General features: G+C 52.7%; 1 protein-coding gene across 2 annotated transcripts in view; it reads right to left on the reverse strand.

The window, feature by feature from the left end:
* Positions 1-6,667: 6,667 nt before the first annotated feature.
* Syt2 (synaptotagmin 2) overlaps positions 6,668-17,524 on the reverse strand; it is a 93,473-nt gene continuing 82,616 nt past the window's right edge. For both annotated transcript variants that reach the window (XM_036202199.1, XM_036202198.1), the window contains exons 2-9: positions 13,836-14,039; positions 12,630-12,796; positions 11,116-11,235; positions 10,658-10,825; positions 10,216-10,383; positions 8,477-8,594; positions 7,468-7,601; positions 6,668-6,949 (exon numbers count right to left, since the gene is read on the reverse strand). In XM_036202199.1, the coding sequence (XP_036058092.1) occupies positions 6,743-6,949; positions 7,468-7,601; positions 8,477-8,594; positions 10,216-10,383; positions 10,658-10,825; positions 11,116-11,235; positions 12,630-12,796; positions 13,836-14,022 (1,269 nt within the window). In that variant the 5' untranslated portion in view covers positions 14,023-14,039 and the 3' untranslated portion in view covers positions 6,668-6,742. The remainder of the gene's footprint in view (positions 6,950-7,467; positions 7,602-8,476; positions 8,595-10,215; positions 10,384-10,657; positions 10,826-11,115; positions 11,236-12,629; positions 12,797-13,835; positions 14,040-17,524) is intronic.

Raw genomic sequence — 17,524 nt, forward strand, 5'->3', positions numbered from 1 at the left:
AGAGAGCTGCTGGTGGTGCTGGGCTCTTGCAGGCTCCCAGCCCCACTGTCAATCCTCCACTGTGTAAAGGAGGGTTCCTTAGGTCCCTGAATCAGCGATCCAAAAATCACTCCTTAGTTCTAAACTATGCAGATGAAGCTAACTGTGGTCACTCGAGGTGGAGTCTAAACTCGGGAGTAAAGAAGCCTAGCCCAGGGAGTTGTTGCTCAGGCTGCCGGAAGGGCTGAGGGTGCGCAGCCAGGCTTTGGGTCTGCTTTCTGCCAAGTGGAAATCCTTGGTCACTGGGGAGGGAGGGGAGATTCTTTCCCCTGCTGTCACCCAGCAGCGAGAAGAAATAGGCATGATGTCATGGTTGAAGAGTTCAGCCCTGGCCTTGGGGCTTAGAGCAGAGGCAAAAACATGACGGTCCCTAGACCACAGGCATCATTGCTGCTGGCTGGTGAGGTCTGTAGAGCCAGCCTCATCTGCTGGTCACGGGTACCAGCCTTCCTGGTACCTCCTTGCAGCAGAGCAAGGCACCCACATTCTCGGTCCTGTACAGCCAGGCCACCTAGCCCATGGCCTCCAGGAATGAAGCAGCCAGACACCTCCCAGCTCACACAGGCGCTCTGCCCACCTGCCCTCACTGCCCCTTGGCCGTCCGGACTGGACACGAAACACAAGCCTAGTGCATGATGGTCCTAGACAAGTGACAGACTCAGGGTTGGGAAAGGGTGTCGTCCTTTCCTTGGCCATGCTGTCCCCTACTCTGTCCCTAAGCGTTCTGAAGCCTTACTGGTCCCTGGTATCCCTGCCTCATCAGTCACAGATAACCTTTTTTATAAAGCAAGATTGGGGACTTTATAGTTTCCACTTTTTAAACATCTACACCCTGGGACCAGCAGCCTCCCTGTTGTCAGGGTCAGACTGTGGCTGTCCCCTAAGCTTAGGTCCTCTGGAGGGAACTTACCCTTGTGGGACAGCCCTTGTCCACCCAGGAGAGTGGGCCCCGTGTACATACCACCCACCAGAAACCCCACCTGCCCTTCCCCTGAACCCAGAAGAGAATGGGCATGACCCCTTCATGCTGGGCTAGAGGCCAGGTTCCCAAAACCATCTCACCTCCCTCCCCAACCTTGCTGACTCACAGGGACAACTCTCCCCTCCCTGGTTAAAAGAAAAAAGTAGAAATGCTCCCCACCCCCGGGTTGCTTTCAACTCTTTTCTTTAATAAGGAGACGCAGCTCATTACAAAATAACAATGTGACCAGAGATGAGACAAGAACAGAGTCCACGCAGGCATGGAGACAGCAGTACCAAGCAGAATCGGGGAGGGGAGGGCTACACGTGTCCTTCTTATGAAGACAGGGGGGTCTCCTGGTGGGGCCAGTGCATTCCAGGGGGGGCGCGTGTGGGCACACTTAGGTTCTGCCCCAGCCCCAGTTTTGAAAGTTCCTGGGCCCAGGGTTTTCAGAAAGCAGATCAAGTCCTTAGATGAACAGGAGTCAGGAAGGATGGTCAGACTTCCAGGTCATTTCCCTAAACTCCTGGCTGCTGAGGAAAGCTGGGGTGAAACTGAGGCCCTCCCACTGCTCCCACCACCTTGCCAAACTCTCCTGCCACCGTACCCAGTTCTGTTTCTGTGGAGAGTCAGGGGGACTCCAGCCAACCCCAGTCTACACTGAAATGGTCACTCCTGGTGCCCTGTCCTTTATGCCAGTAGCATGAAGGCCCCTGGGACTTGCGTGTGCTCAAGCAGCATGGTTTGGAAATGGCAGAGCCCCCTGTTGCCTCTGGCTTTGTCCAATACACTTGCCCAACTCAGCCTGAGGTCCCCTGGATTAGTAATTTATGACTGCCCTCCCGGGGAGCCCTGTGGGTGCCCATGCTGCTTCCTCTCTCTTTATGCCTAGGGTTACCACTTGGAGGGTTACCACTTGGATGCCTGCTCAGGCTGCCCTGGGAGCCGACACGAGGGTCAGAGCCTAGTGTTCCCTGTTCTGAGTCACCCCTCATTGCTTGCTCGCAGGGCCACCCTGCTTTTGTGGCACTGCCAGACCAAAGAGGGATTGTGGGTGCAAAGTCTAGCCCATGGCAGTCCTCGGTGTTCCCCACGGGTCACTCCTCCACTGCTCTCTGTGCCCTGACAGCTCAGGAAGAAGTAGGCTGGGCTAGCCTTGCTCGTCCCAGACTACAGGCTAGGCTTCTGACTGCTCCTAAGAACACTGGGTTGCCTCTACAGGCCCCAAAGACGGTATCCTAAGCCATAGAGTCACACCACTGCCCAGCTTCTACCCAGGTTTGAGTTGAGTCCCACCATCAGAGCTAAGCCAAGAAAAGCCAGCCAGGGGCATCTCCTGGGACCCCACCAGAAGCCCTGAAACACCAACTGTCCTCATGACACCGAGCTAAGGGAGCAAGAGAGGGTAACGGACAGGTGAGCCCTTCACAAGTTTTCTGTGGGGAGCCAGTTGGAGGGATGGGGTTCTCCTGGGAGGAGTCAAGGTCAGCCTCCAGCGGGAGGCCCCTTTATGGCTTTTCAGTTTATTCAAGACAGTGGGAAGAAAGGAACCACGCCACACACATGGAACATAAAAGCAACATGACACCAGACACAGGCTAGACACAGTGCACTGTGCCCCGAGGGTTAGCCTTGCAGACAGACATGCAGCAGGCCTGCCTCAGGGCTAGTGTCCTCCAGCATCTTCCCCGGGCAAGGCTGGCACCCGGGCCAGAACGTTGTCTCCCATTTTGGACATTCCCTGTAGGGGACGTAGGGTGTGACTGAGGACAAAGACTTTACACAACATAAAATCAAGGAGCAGCCAGTTTTGTAAAACAGGGTTGGGGTTGGGAGATCAAGGGGACACTCAGCATTGCCATGCGGCTATTTACAGAATTGTAGACATGCATCTTGATTAAACAAGATTCTGCTCATATGTTTATAGTTAGCATCTTCTTTTATAATATATAACTAAATGCACATGGAGGGGTCAGATGAGGCTCAATGGCTTCAGAAGTTTCCTGTTTTGTTGTTGCTTAAAAAATAAAGTATATTCATATAGCTTCAAGTCACAGTGTCCTCTTCTCAATATTGCAGTTCAAAACACAGGTTAAATCAAATCTGTGGTAACCAACCTCTAGCCCCTGGGACTGAAGAAAAGAGGGATGGAGTAGCCACGGGGTACAGTGCCAAACATAATACAGGATTAGCCAATTAAATTTAAATTTCACATTAAACAATGAATCGCTCTATAGTAGAGTATGTCCCAAATATTGCATAGGACATCAAAATTTTTGTTTATCTGAAATTCAAGTTTAACCAAGTCTCCTGTATTTGTATTTGCCAAATCTGGCAGCCATTATGGGGCCACCTGCTGCTGCCCATGGCTCTGACAAAGACCCCAACCAGCCTGCGGTGGATCAGGGCAGAGCAGGAGGCATGCAGAGGATAGGGGCGGGGGAGTCCAGTCTCTTCCTAACTTGCGGGAGACTGCTGTTGTGTCCGCCCTCAAAGATGGGCTCTCCTATGGAGTTGGGGGACCCAGGATTCTTAAGAACTGACATATGACATTAAAAGGGACAAGGGTTTCTTCCTCTTCGCTATCACCCACCCCCGACCTTCCGAATAGAATGGAGACATGTTTATAAAGCTACTTTTACAAGGAAGCCTGTAGTAAAAACCCTTCCTCCACCTTCCTCACTGAATCTTGGGCCAGCAAAATCACCCCAAAACACTTCTTCAGAGACACAAGCTCTGTGTTGGCTTCCTGGGGAGAAAGAAGATGGGGTGTCCGGCTGGGCCTCACCCTTGCTTCTCAACACAAGCGCCTGCTGTTTGGAGCTCTGCAGGTCCCAGCCTTGGTTTGCATGTCTCAGAAACTGCCCACAGCACCACAGAGCTTACTCCTGTTCTGGGAGAGTCCCAGGGAGGACATGCACCCCCAGATTCTGAGTAGGATTGGGTGTGGGTTTTCATGGTCTTAAGCTCTCTTTTGGGGAGCGACAACAACTCTAAAAGTACTTTCCTCTCTTTGGGTTGAAAACTTCCAGCCCCAGAAGTACCCAGAATCCCTCACCAGCCCATTAACATTGACTATCTGTACTTAACGCTGATGCCCCAGCACCCTGACATTCCAGAAATAAACCCCCGTGGCAGTGAAGGTTTGGAATGCTATGCTGGAGTTCGGGTCACATCAACCCCTTGGTGCAGGAAATCTTAAGCCTCAACATGTTCCTGCCTAGCTCCTGCACTTGGACAGGTACCATCTGCTTGGGTGGCTAGTGAGGGACCAGCCCTAGGCCTGGGGAGGAACCACTCCTGGCATCCATGCTGGCTCCAAATTAGTGATCAGAGTCAAAAAGCCCCGGCGGGTTACCCCCAGAAATGAGCTGCAGCTTGTCCATAAGGCCGGGGACACTAAACCACAGGGACCGTTCCTTCCTCCTCTGTGAGCAGTGCAGTAGGACTATGGACTATGAAAGGGCTGGGCGAGGTCCACAGGAGAGAAGCCAAGGAGTTAAAAGGTAGATTGGGAGGGCTGGAAGAATGCAGGAAGAAAGGCAAGGGTGGCAGGGGAGTTCCTGTGAATGAGGTTCATGGAATGTGGGTGAGAAGAACCAGTACAGGGAGGGACCTGGGAAAGCACCAAAGCTCCACAGCTCTGGGGAGAGAAAACACTTCCAATGTCCATATCAGGACCCTGGTACTCTTCAAGCACCTCTTCAAGCTGGGTGCACCCTATTGTCCTACAGTTTTCTATCATGACTATACCTCTGGTCCCAAGGACTACGGCCCATAATCCTGTGAACGTCTTCCCTTCTGTGTTTAGGACACACACACACACACACACAGAGTGGATAAAGTACAGAACTCCCCATGTACCAAGCGCCTAAGATAGGCAGGCCAAACCTCAGTTCACAGTCTGTTTCTGGTAGAGGTATTAACTCATTCCCTACTGAGACCCAAAAGCAAAGCAAGCCCACCTATCTCCCATTTTCATTACAATTAAGAGACACTCGGCACCTTCTTCATGCTGGGCTCTACAAGCCCTACCACACCATCCTTCAGACCTAAGAGAGGCGGGAAGGATGGGATGGGGCAGAGCCAAGTTCTGCTACGTTTGCTGTTGAAGAGTGACCTCCCCCAGGCTTCCGGGAAGCTGTATATTTTCTGTGGTAAGCAACCGGGGCCTGAGAGGTTCAAGGGAAGCAAGCTGGGAAAGGAGGAGCCTCTGGCTACATGGGGGCTAACTCCCTGCCCAGGCTGAAGGTTTGGAAGGCTACTCAGTGCCAGCCTGACGAACATATATATGGCTTTTTATCGATACTGGGGACAAGTTAGGGAACGGGAAGGGTACACTGAACACAGGGTAGAAACCTTAGCAGGTTCCCTCCAGCACTCATTTGAAATGAATGCCCTGTTTCCTGACATTCAGAGAAAAGTGCCTCTAGGGAGTGGAAGGACGGGGCCTGGCCACAGTTCTGCCTGGGCCCCTCCAGCTACCATCACAGAGGAGGCCCCAGGGCCCAGGGCGTCAGGAATAGGAGCTCCTCACTAGCCATCCATGTTTCCCCTCCTTGCCATCTCCTCCTTACCTGGACCTCAAGGGACCTAACCATTCAAGCCTTCCTCTCCCAGGTCTCTGGCTCTGTGCAGAGTGCTTGGCTTCAGACAGTATTTTTCCACTTACACATAAAGAAGCGAAAGCAAGATGGTGTGTGAATGCAGATGATGCTGTGCTGCTTGCACTCCGCAGTGGGAGGAAGCGTCTGCCTCCCACTGGAGGGGGCAAAGATCCAGGAGCTCAGTTCGAGGCTTTCTGAGTAATGGGACTCCTGGTTCTTCATTGTTGGATGCTGTCAACAAGAACGCAATCCTGGGGCTGGCAGTCCCTGGTAGAGTCCAACCAATCCAGTGAATAGTTTGTTTCCATGAATGTCCCCCAAACCACACTCCTGAGGGAAGCCATGACTGACAGGAGGAAGTCTCTGCTGGCATGAAGGGCTTTGGTCCTGGTTCTGAACACATCCAGTACCACAGTGTGCTGCATTCCAAATGGCCGTTCACAAGGACTCTGAGAGCTTCTGGCCTCTGACCAGGGCTTTGGGCCTCCTTCACACGCTGACAGGCCTCCCACTTAGGCAGCGGGCCTTCTTCATCATGGAGTCCCTGAAGGCTTTCTCTTTTCACACAGCTTCATTGTCCGAGGCTCATTCCAGAAACGAAGAAAAAGACTCAAAGACAGAGGCAGACAGGGATGGAAGGATGGATGGATGGATGGATGGATGGATGGATGGATGGATGGATGGATGGAAGGAAGGACGGACACACCACACACACACACACACACACACACACACACACACACACACACACACACATACCAATGAGACTGAGAAACAGTATGTGCTACCATTTTGTTGGTCCAAAACCCAGGAAAAGCAGGAACTGCTTCGACTTTCCGCCAGTAGAGGGTCTCACGCGGGACGAGACCTATGTGAACCTGTGAGAGGGAGGGACTGGGCATGCACAAGGACAGCTCCTGGGACAATAAACAGAGCCAGGCTTCTCTTTCACCTCCTAGGGGACTCCCTTCACGCAGCCACCAAAAGGAAGTTGGTCTTTAAAAAGAGAAAAAGGAAGGAAAAACAGGACACACCGCAAACAAATGAAGAAACCTCTAAGGTCGCGTAACTGAGGTATTGATAGCTCTGGATCTTGTCAGTGTCCTCGGGGGCACGTGGCCCCAGCCGCTGTGGCCTACTTGTTCTTGCCTAGGAGTGCATCCACCTCCTCCTCCGGCTTTAGAGAGTGCCACTGGGCGATGGGCCTCCGAGGGTTAGCCAGCATGTCAGACCAGTGTCGCAGCTCGGTGCCTGTGGCGTTGCTGCCCACGAAGATCTTGCCGATGGCTTCATTCTTGCCCAGCTTGTCATAGTCTAGCACAGTGACAACCACCTGGACTTTCTGCAAGGCGGCAAAGAAAGGAAGGAATTCAGAGGAGAAGTGGGAACCGAACCCACGATTATACGTGCTTCTCGTCAGTCTATACTGCAGATGACACGGAAGGAAATGACTTCCGGCTCCAGTCCAGTTAAGTTTCAGTGGACGTGGAGATGGAGCTCATTTTTTTTTTTTAAAGGCAACCTGTATTTCCACCAACAGGTATACTGGAGCATACACAACACTCTAGGAACTGTAAGCCCTTATGGGATGGGAGTGGCCTCTAATGAGGTCAGTGGACACATACTAAAAACACAAGTGTTCCTCCCATACATTAAGGAGCTATATGACTTTTAAAAATTAGTTCATGTTCATCTCCTCAGATAATGGGGGCCCTTCAGGAAAGTCCTCTCCAGGGTCCCACCCCAGCACTGTCAGACTCAGGTCCTCTCCCACATGAGCGCAGCTGTTCCCCGGCTGCCCTCTACCTCCCCATGCTTGGCTGGTGAGCTCAGAGCCCAAGGCCCTCAAGGCTTAAGCACCTGAATCTGCTCAAAGGGGATCTCGAAGCTGAAGGACTCGTTGAAGTAGGGGTTCAGGGTCTTCTTCTTCACGGTCGTCTTCTTCTTCTTGAGCCTCTTGCCGTTCTGCATCAGGTGGATCTTCACGTAGGGGTCTGCAGAGAGAGTCCCAACCCAAGAGACTCCTCAGCCCTGACCACCTTCTGGGTGTCCCAAGGCCACTTTGGGATTGGACAGGCCTCCACCCTGCTGGCCCCGGGCCCTTGGAAAGCCCAGAGAAGGGAGAGGAAGCCTCGAAAGCAGAAACGTCATCTAGGTCAAGGGGTGGGGGATGTTAAGGGCCACCCGTTTACTTATAGATCCCTAAAGCATGAAGTCGGGGGGGGGGACCTCTGAGGAAGTATGGGGACTAGCTGGCCAGGTACCTGAGCTAAGCCAGAGACAGAAAAGACACACTCTGTCCCGCCCCGCCCCCACCCCGTCCAGTCGTGCCCATGAGAATCTGAGGACACAGAAGGGAAATGACCAGCCCAAGGCGGAGCCAAATCCCAGCTACAGGGCTTATCATCTGAGGAGGCTCTGCAGAGGTAGTATGCTTTCCCCATCAGCATCCTGTAGCACAGGCTAGCCCTCTTCACCATCAGGTAAATCTGAAACCCAGAGCACCCCCTTCCAGAACAGAGCTGGCAGAGCTTACATCCTCTCCTGGAAAAATATCCCCCGACTCTGGTGGCATGACAGAAAGGCAAATTTTGGGCTAAGCCCTGCCACTTCCCACACTTCCTGAGAAAAGTCCTACATCATTCGCTCATTTGGAGAATGAAATTCTTCTGTCTTCTCCATGACCCAGTGGGCATGACCAGAGGGCAATGGGAAGGGACTCAGATGTGGAGAGGCAGCCTGGAAGAAAGGTAAGACTGGGAAGCCTGTGCCCACAACAAGCAAGACCTTTCTAGTGTCAGCTCCGGGGACTCGGAACAGTGACTGGCTCACTGGTGCCACACACTGGCACCCGGGGGTTCTGCATTACCTGAAAGGCCCCCCACATCCATCTTCTTGAGGTTCTTGGCCTCCAGGATACAGACGGTGAGCTTCCCAGCAGTGGGCACGTAGCGCAAGGAGGTACAGATGTCACCCAGCTTCTCTGGCTGTCCAGGGAAAGAAGCAGCTCTTAGGTCACTTCCTCTCCCCCAGTGGTCTCCAGTGTGGCCGACCCCATCTTGCCAAGGCTGGCGAAGCAGTGATTTCTGGCTGCCGCCCTTGGTCACCAGCCCCCACCTCTGTGGCTGAGATGATCTCCAGCTTCTGACATCAGTACCTCAGACCGCAGTTCCCAGCTACAGCCTGAGGAAGCTGATATTCAAGAAGGCAGAGGACGGGCCACAGAGAAGGACCTGGCAAACCTGGCAGGTGTTCAGTAGGCTCAGATCCCCACCAAGCTGGGGCGGCAAGGGTCAAGGAGCGGGTGCTGGGAGGCCAAGTGTTTCGGGGAGCCTCTTCCAAGCCGTCCTTTCCCATCAGCCACTGGGCTTGCAGAGTGATGTGTGGGTTCGGAGCACTTTCCTTTTCTTTCATTATTGTCTCAAAGCTTTTGTGTGGACAAGGCAAGGACACCAGGTTGTCGGGGGGGGGGGGGGGGACTTAAGGCAGACCTCGGTGTAGCAGCAGGCAGGAGAGCTCTTGGGACTCCTGACCTAAGGCCTCAGTCAGCCCCCAGTCTCTCAAGGACAGGGCCACCAGGGTAAGGGTAAGACCAACCAATCACACACGTCTTCCTTCATCTCAGACAACAGGGCAGGCCCCAGCTACAGAAGAGGGCCTAGAGATCCCTGCTCCTCCACTGAGTGCTCCCTGCTCCTCCACTGAGTGCTCCCTGCTCCTCCACTGAGCACTGTGCAGGCAACTTCAGGAGCCTGGCTGAAACACTTGACTGATGCCAACAAAGTAGCTGGAATGGGAGTTCTGGCACCCAGTGAATATGGGGTGGGTTGCTGTAGCCACCACACACTGAGAATCCTGTAGAATTAAAGCTGGCTTTTCTTGTGAGTAAACTGAGGCATAGAATCTCATTGACAGTGTTCCTAAAAGGAACAACAATAATGGCGCCCTTATCCAATGGCTTGCTTGACAGACACCAGGCACTGTACAAGGCACTTCGAATGGGCAATTAATTTCCCACTGGAAACCTCTGAACGAAGGCACCAAGGCCACAGTTAAAAAGCTTCCCCTGGGCCTGGTGGTGGTGGTGGTGGCGGCGGCGGTGGCGGCGGCGGCGGCGGCGGCGGCGGCGGCGGCGGCGGCGGTGCGTGCCTTTAATCCCAGCACTTGGGAGGCAGAGGCAGGTGGATCTCTGTGAGTTCAAGGCCAACCTGATCTACACAGCAAGTTCTAGGATAGCCAAGGCTACATAGAGAAACTATGTCTTGAGAAAAAAAAGGAGGAGGAGGAGGAGGAGGAGGGGAGGTCGAGGAAGAAGAGGAGAAGGAGGGGGGAAGAGGGGAAGAGGAAGAATGAGAAGAGAAGGAGGAGGAGGAAGAAGAGAAGGAGGAGGAGGAGGAGGAGGAGGAGAAAAAGAAGAAGAAGAAGAAGAAGAAGAAGAAGAAGAAGAAGAAGAAGAAGAAGAAGAAGAAGAAGAAGAAGAAGAAGAAGGCGGCAGCAACAGCTTGCCCCGGGTCAACAGCCCGGCAGTGGGAGCTGGACTCCTAACCCAGCAGACCGACCCCAACCTCTGCTCAGAGCACTGAGAGCTGGCTTCTCCTCCACGCTCACCTCTTCCTTCTCCCCGCCCTGCAGGTCCCTCCACTCCTCGATGGGCTGGCCAAGGTCCACGGTGTTCATGGGCACCTTCACCTCTCCAATGATGTCATGCTTGGAGAAGCGATCAAAGTCATAGATGGCCATCACCAGGGTCTTGCCTCCTAGCTCCTGGTATGGCACCTGTAGGGCACAGATGGGGTCAGAAGGGGCCAAGGTGGTCTGAGCACTTCTGGGGGATGCAGTGGGAAGAGCCCCGGGCTTGGGCCTGTATTGCCCACAGGGACCAGGCAGACTATGGAAACCAATGTGTGAGATGGGAGAGAGGCCTCTGCGGCCTGCTGCTGTGCCATACTGAGCATGTCCCAGGGCTCCAGCTGCGGCTGTGGACCGGGGAAAGGTGTGCAGAACCTAGGGGCAGAGGGGGAGCCGGGGTCTTCCCTCTGGTTTCCATCACCTTGAAAGTGAAGGTCTCATTGAAGGCGGGGTTCAGTGTCTTCCGGTGCACCTTGGTCTCATATTTCTTCTTCTTGTCTGGGAGGAGGAAGACTTTGACATACGGGTCTGAAGTGCCACCCATGTCCAGGGCAGGGAGTTCAGCAGCTTGCAGGACACCCACGGTGAGCTGTGGAGAAAGGATGTCTGGGTCCAGGAACTCATGTAGCCCCAAATGGGTCTCCTGCAGAACCCCCCAATGCCCACCCTAGCAGGGGTCTGGGAAGAGGGGCCAGGCCAAGCTCAAGTTAATAGCAGAGTACACCTGAAACCTTCCCCAGAGGGGACTGATGGTCAGAGACAAAAGATGTATATGCCCTGTGGCTTCCAACCATCCACTCCACGGAAAGAGGCAAGGCCTCCCTACCTCTAGGGAACGACTTCCGCCCACACCGTGTCCCCATGCCCAGCCACACACACCTGGTTGGCTTGGAAATCATAGTCCAGAGAAAACTGCAATTTGCCCAGGTTCTCTGGCTCCTTCTCCTCCTCGCCTTCACCTTCTCCTTCGGTCAGGCCTGTCTCTGCATCGTCGTCATCCTAGGAGAGCTGTGGGTGGGGAGAAAGGCATTTACAGGAGAAGGCAGCAACCGCCCCTCACAACAACACAGAACTGCCCCAAACCCTGACTCAGAGCCCTTGGGGGGACTCTGAGGGAAGAGCCCCGGGCTTGGGCCTGTATTGCCCGCAGTGTACAGGGCAGACCATAGAAACCAGCATGTGAGATGGGAAAGTGGATGTGTGCAGGGTCTCGGCTCCCCCACAGCTCATCAGGACACCCAGGCGGACACCCAGCCCCACACTTGGAAGGCTTGACTCTGGCTTGGGTAAGAATCTCTCCTTTCTGAGGGGCCAGGCACTTTGCCACAGGCCAGGTAGCTTCTTGAGGCAGGGGAATCACTTCCCTTGTAAAACACTAATCAGTCCTTTGCTTAGATTTACCCAACCTGGGCGAGACATACCAGGAGTGCAGTCCAGGCAGCCAGGAGCAGGGCGAATCCAGAGAAGCAGAAAGAGAAGGGAGTGTGATATCAGAGCAAATCCTTCAGCTCAGGCCAGCCTGAAGTCATGGCTGCTCAATGAGATCAGTCTGGGTTGCGTGCACACATGCTTGCACACATATGCACACATGCAAATACACAGGAACACGTTTACATACACATATATGCATGCATGCACACATACACTAACGCAGAGATATGTACACACACACACACACACACACACACACACACACACACACACACACACACACTGTAGGCTCCTTTGAGGCTCACCTAGGCACACAGACACATGCGCACTCAAAGGCCATCATGACCCTTGGCTGTCTTTTGAGGTCAGTCCCTCCTTCCAGCCTTTATGATGATGCCTTTAGAAAAGACTCTTCCCAGTCGTTCCCCAAACAGACAACAGAGGACTGTGAGGAACCAGGCTCTGGAGGGACTGATATGCCAAGGGACCTGCTGAAGCCAACCCCAACAGGCTGGGGTGGATACATCATTATCTGAGAGTGATGGGTTCCATGTGGTCCTGTCTTGGTGCCTTTAAACTTACCCTACCCTCCACACCTCACCCTCCACGCCCCACCCAGCCTGATGTATCTGCCCTTCCTTCTCTCCTGGCAGGAAAATCCGGTGTTACCTAATGGCGTCTCCCTGGTCGTCATCATGGGTGTCTAGCAATTGGTTCCAGTGGTCTCCCTGGGAGTCCACACACTGTCCCCTTCTTTTGCCTTTTCCAGGGTGAGCTCATGCTGACGTGGACTTCAGTCCCTGCCCTCCAGCTTGGGGTAGCTGACCTGACACTACAGGTGTAACCATCTCGGCCCGTGAGGAGAGTGCAGGGGGACGGCTCACACGGAGGAGGAGCAGTTTGGCTATGGAAGCCCAGAAGCCATTGCCAGGGCCCCTCCCAGCTGCTCCCCAGCGTCCTACCTGGCCCCCCTTCATGTCCTTCATGTTCATGGCGTTCTTCATGCCTTTGCCCTTCTCCTTCTTGTTCTTCTTCTTCTTACAGCAGCACTTCTTACAGATGCAGAAGCAGCAGGTGAGCAGCAAGAGGCCAGCGACCACGGCCATGGCGATCAGAGCCCAGGGTGGCACTGCCCACACACAGAGCCCCAGTGTCAACCACGGCCATGGCGATCAGAGCCCAGGGGCTGGGACTGCCCACACACAGAGCCCCAGTGTCAACCACGGCCATGGCGATCAGAGCCGGGGATGGGGGGGGACTGTCCACACACAGAGCCCCAGAGTCAACACACTGTGCCTCACAAGCCCTCATCCTGAGCATGGACAAATGTGGGTTGGGCCTGTGACTCCCCTCTTCTCCAGCCCCACATTTTTATCCACATGTCCATGAGGTATAGGAATACCTCGCTCTTCGCTGCCCCCTTGTGGACACAGCCTGCTGGGTTAGCAGCCTGGAGAATGTGTGGAAGAAGAGCAGTTTGGGCTGTTTTCCAGACGTTTCCAGTCACTTGATCTGCACACAACTGGCTAACCTCATCAAAACCAAGGGAAGAAGAGCCTTGTGGAAGCCGGCCCTGGGACAGTCCTCAGAGGCCTGACCCAGAGGCAAAAAAAAATTTCCTGCGCTCTAGTTCCCCTAGAAGGCTGGCCTTGCTTAGCCAGAGGGGCTGGGAAGTCCTTAACCACCCCCCATGATGCTCTCTGCGGTCCTGAAGCCCTGGCTCCCACCAGTGTGGCCGGTCCTGCAAAGGGAACCCTGGTTCCGCATGGAGAGCCTTTGCCAGGAGTCCAGAAAGCTTCGTTTTTCTGCACTCTAAAACAAAGCAGTTTCTAAATGCTGCTAGAAACCTAAATAATGATTCCCATCTTACATTTTTTTTTTACCTTTTATTTTTATCCTTTGGTGGGATTTTAAAATTGTACTTAGAGTTGAACTCACCCCCTGAAGCTTGGACCATGTAACAGTTGAGTCCCTTTGGTGGCCTCACTAATTTTTAGACCACACTCCCAGCCCATGCCTTACAGGGTTCCCTGAAAAATCCAAGCTGAGACCCAAAGAAAGAGCCCATCCCAAGCCATCCCAGCGACAGCCCACCTCCCCAGGCCCGGCCCTGTCACAGGCCTCCCAGGACTAGCCCTGCAACCCTCCCGGCCACCAGGGTCACTCACGGGGGATCTTGTTGATCTCATTGAAGAATTTCTCCTTCAGCTTGGCGAACATGTCTTCTTGGCTCTCCCCAGGGCCCGTGCTCTCTGTGGAGTTGTCAGCAGGTCTGACAGGCATCGGCATGGTGGCAGCGGTGGCGGTGGCAGGAGCCACAATGGGCTCCTGGTTCCTTTTGAAGATGTTTCTCATGGTGGCAGAGTGGACAGCTGGGGGTGGGGGAGAGGAAGAGAGCAGAATAAACCTCTCAGAAGCTCTGCCCAAAGGACCAGGAGACATTTCCAAACTTAAGACTATGGATGTTTCTCCCTCTGCAGCCCAACAGTGCTGAGCGTGAAGTCTGCAATGCACAGAGACAACACCCCCGGTAAGGTAGTGCGGGCATTCTGGGGCTGTGACAGGTACCTGCTGCCTGCTGAGCTACCAAATCCAACCAACAATCTGAGGTGGGTTTTTTGTTTGTTTGTTTGTTTTTTAAAGACTTATTTATTTATTATGTATTCAGAAGAGGGCGCCAGATCTCATTACAGATGGTTGTGAGCCACCATGTGGTTGCTGGGAATTGAACTCAGGACCTCTGGAAGAGCAGCCAGTGCTCTTAACCTCTGAGCCATCTCCCCAGCCCATTTTGTTTGTTGTTTACATTCTTCTCACTTAACAGCTGGGGAAACAAGTGCAAAGATTTAAACAATCCCGAGGCCTCTCCCAGCCTGCCCGAATCTGCCTGCCTCCAAAGCCTGTAGACTGATTTCCTGTGTCCGAAGCATCTAGGAATGGGAAATTTGCATCTAACCTCCTGCAGCTCTAGGAAGGAGCAAGGCTCTCCCTGAGGTCGCTTGGGCACACCCTGACTTCCACGGAACAACTCGGCCTGCACTCTGCCTGTCTCCGTGACACAAGGACACTTCCAGCCTCTTCTCTTCCTGTGCTGGCCTCTGGCACTTGCTCAGGACCTTTTCTCACCTTTTCAGACCCATATCTGTAGCCCTGCTCCTCCCAGAAGTCCTAGCGCAAAGGGGTGGCATTCACTGGAGATAGGAAAACCCGAGGAGACGGGAAGAAAGACGGAGGCAGAGACACAGCTGGGGGCGGGGGGGGGGGGCTGGGGGGACTCTCCCCCCGTGATTCTACCAACCAGAGAACTGAGGCAAGTGGCACACTTGAGGCCAGGATTCATTCTGTCTTATGTCTCGACCATACCACATGTAGGTTGGCACTCTGCTTTATTTACCTTTTCCTTTACAGTTTGTCTTCCACACTAAGTGGCTGAATAGTATCGCACTGTACATAGTAGTACCACGGTGTTTTTATTCCATTAGTAATAGGGTTTCCACCACTACGTGGCTGGGGTATAATTAAATGGTAGTCCTTGCTAAGCATGTGCTTGCCTAGGTTCTGTACTCTGCACTACTACATGCGCACCTGTATGCGTGCATGCGGGGTGTGTGTGTGTGTGTGTGTGTGTGTGTGTGTGTGTGTGTGTAGTATATAATTAAATATACATAGTATATAATCACACATGCATATGCATGTGCTATATATACTGTGCATATATGTGTAATTGTAACCACATATCTATACACACACATCTATAACAAGATGAGCATAAACTCTGGTCTTATTTAAAGCTATGCTCTCACAAGCCTCCCAGCTCTACCCTGCTTTCCCTCTCTCATACGTTCTGCTCTTACAAGGGGGGTGTGCCTCTTCACCTCGTGTCCCGACAGGACAGGGGCTGGGCTATAGTGACATTAGCCTCTCCTGTGTCACGTGCACACATTTCTGAGATACACATGCTTGACCTCTGACTTGTTTGCTTTTGAGACAGGATCTCCCTGTACAGTACAGGCTGGTCTTGAACTCACAATCCTACCGCCTCCGTCTCCCAGGTGCTGGAACAGGTGCGCACTGGCATGGCTGCTTGTGGCTGGCTTCTTTCCTTTAGTGCGTTAAGCTTCATCCATACTACATCCTGTATCAGTTTTCTTCATTTGTTTGGTTTTTGGTTTTCCGAGACAGGGTTTCTCTGTGTAGCTCTGGCTGTCCTGGAACTCGCTTTGTAGACCAGGCTGGCCTCGAACTCAGAGATCCGCCTGCCTCTGCCTCCCGAGTGCTGGAGCTAAAGGTGTGTACTACCACTGCCCATCCTGTATCAGTTCCTTATTGCTTCTTCCTGCTAAATGATATTCCACTACACAAATAATGTTTTTATTTATCATCAGCTTATGGACATTTTGTCTATTTCTGCTTTGGGGCTTTTCTTATGAATTATTATAAATAGTCACATATGTTTTCACTTATCTTGGCTACACTTAAGAGGAAAGTTACTAGGTTGTGTGGGAACTGTGTTTGATATTTTAAGGAGTCGCCAAACTCTCTTGCAGAGTGATGGCATGAGTGTGTGTTCCCACCCACAATGCCTGCTGGTCACAAGCTTTCCCTTGTTATGGTGTTCCTGAGGGTGGAGGTGGCACCTCGCTGTGGGTCTGACCTGCATTTCTCTACTGCTGGATGGATGGGCTGGGCCGCTGTTCAGCACTCACCAGCCCTTTGATTAATTTCTTTAGGAAAATATCTACTCAAAGCCTTTACCAATTAAAAAAAAAATGAATATATTCTAAGGAGAGGGTACACGTGTGTCACAATGTAAGTGTGGCCATCAGAGGACAACTTGAGAAATCTATTCTCTCCTCTCACCATGTGGGTCACGGGGTCCCCTATGGAAACTCAGGTTGTCAGGCTTGGTGGCAAGCACCTTTACCGGCCAAGCCATCTTGCCAGCCCTTTGTCACTTTGAATGTTTGTCATTTTATTGTCAAGTCATGTCATTTACATATTCAGGTTTGCAGATTCTCCTCAGATAGGGAGCTATAATCTGTCGGCTTGCACTCCCTGTCCAGACTGGTGTCCCCACACCATGGGGGACAGGGGAGTGTCCAACACATCGTTTTTAAAACACTTCTCTAACCTTAGGGCTGTCTTTCTCATTTTTGGGATGTCCTCTAAAACAAAAAGGGTTTTAATTTTGATGAAGTCTGTTTCTATGGTGGCTTCTATTTTCAGTGGTATGTCTAAGAACAAGTTACACAGCCCATGTCACCAAGATTAGATTGATCTAAGATTTCCAATTATAAATTTAGCTCTTGCATTAATGTCTACAGCCGATTGGGGGTGGTAGTGGTGATGGTGGTGGTGGTGGTGGTGGTGGTGGTGGTGGTGGTGATGGGTGATGGTGATGATGATGGTGGTGATGGTGGTGGTAGTGGTGGTGGTGGTGGTGGTGTGGTGGTGGTGGTGGTGGTGATGGTGATGATGATGGTGGTGATGGTGGTGGTGGTGGTGGTGGTGTGTGTGTTAGATGTCCATTTGATGCAGCAAGAAGCATCATTCTGGCTGCATGTAACAAGCATAGATAGCATGCTTGAAAAATGTCCACAGCATACAAATACAGGAGAGGCAGGTGCTCTGTAAAAACCCTAGAAAGGACCAGAACTCACATGGCACTGGATTTTCAAGCATCTGTCTTGCCACCCTCAGGAAAGCCTTTTTCCTTTCTTGATAAATTGAATCTGCTTCTACTACTCTGTGTCCCTGGTCCAATTTATTGTTCTGGGACACAAGAACCTGGAAATCTCGGCAGGTTCGCCCTGGACTCAGATCTGCACCCGAAAGAGCGGGTAAGTCGGCCAGGAGG

The sequence above is a fragment of the Onychomys torridus genome, chromosome 11 (assembly GCF_903995425.1).
Source record: "Onychomys torridus chromosome 11, mOncTor1.1, whole genome shotgun sequence".
Lineage (NCBI taxonomy): Eukaryota > Metazoa > Chordata > Mammalia > Rodentia > Cricetidae > Onychomys > Onychomys torridus.